Source organism: Merops nubicus, unplaced genomic scaffold (genome assembly GCF_000691845.1).
Source record: "Merops nubicus isolate BGI_N331 unplaced genomic scaffold, ASM69184v1 scaffold42094, whole genome shotgun sequence".
Classification (NCBI taxonomy): domain Eukaryota; kingdom Metazoa; phylum Chordata; class Aves; order Coraciiformes; family Meropidae; genus Merops; species Merops nubicus.
In genome coordinates, this window is record NW_008602975.1 from 1 (window position 1) to 227 (window position 227).

General features: G+C 65.6%; 1 protein-coding gene across 1 annotated transcript in view; it reads right to left on the reverse strand.

Moving 5' to 3' along the window:
* Nucleotides 1–6: 6 nt before the first annotated feature.
* LOC103771233 (ankyrin repeat domain-containing protein 33-like) overlaps nucleotides 7–227 on the reverse strand; it is a gene marked incomplete at its 3' end in the record, with an annotated part of 2,358 nt that continues 2,137 nt past the window's right edge. The window contains 2 exon segments of the mRNA XM_008938523.1: nucleotides 7–203; nucleotides 206–227. The exon segment at nucleotides 206–227 is cut by the window's right edge and continues 92 nt beyond it. Coding sequence (XP_008936771.1) covers nucleotides 7–203; nucleotides 206–227 — 219 coding nt within the window.

Sequence of the window (227 nt, forward strand, 5' to 3'; positions counted from 1 at the left end):
CAGCGTTTGGCAAGCGGTGGCCACGAAAGGGCTGGCGAGGGAGGTGGTCATCCTCACCATGTGGTCCATCACGCCGTCCTCTTCGGGGTCGTGGGGGAAGTTGAAGGTGAAGGCGGATCGGATCTTCTCCGACAGCCTCTTGCCCACGGATTTGGTGCTCAGGGCCTCGGCCACAAGCTGGGCCAGGGCACGCCACACGGGCCGCTCGCCCGCCGCGACATTCACGT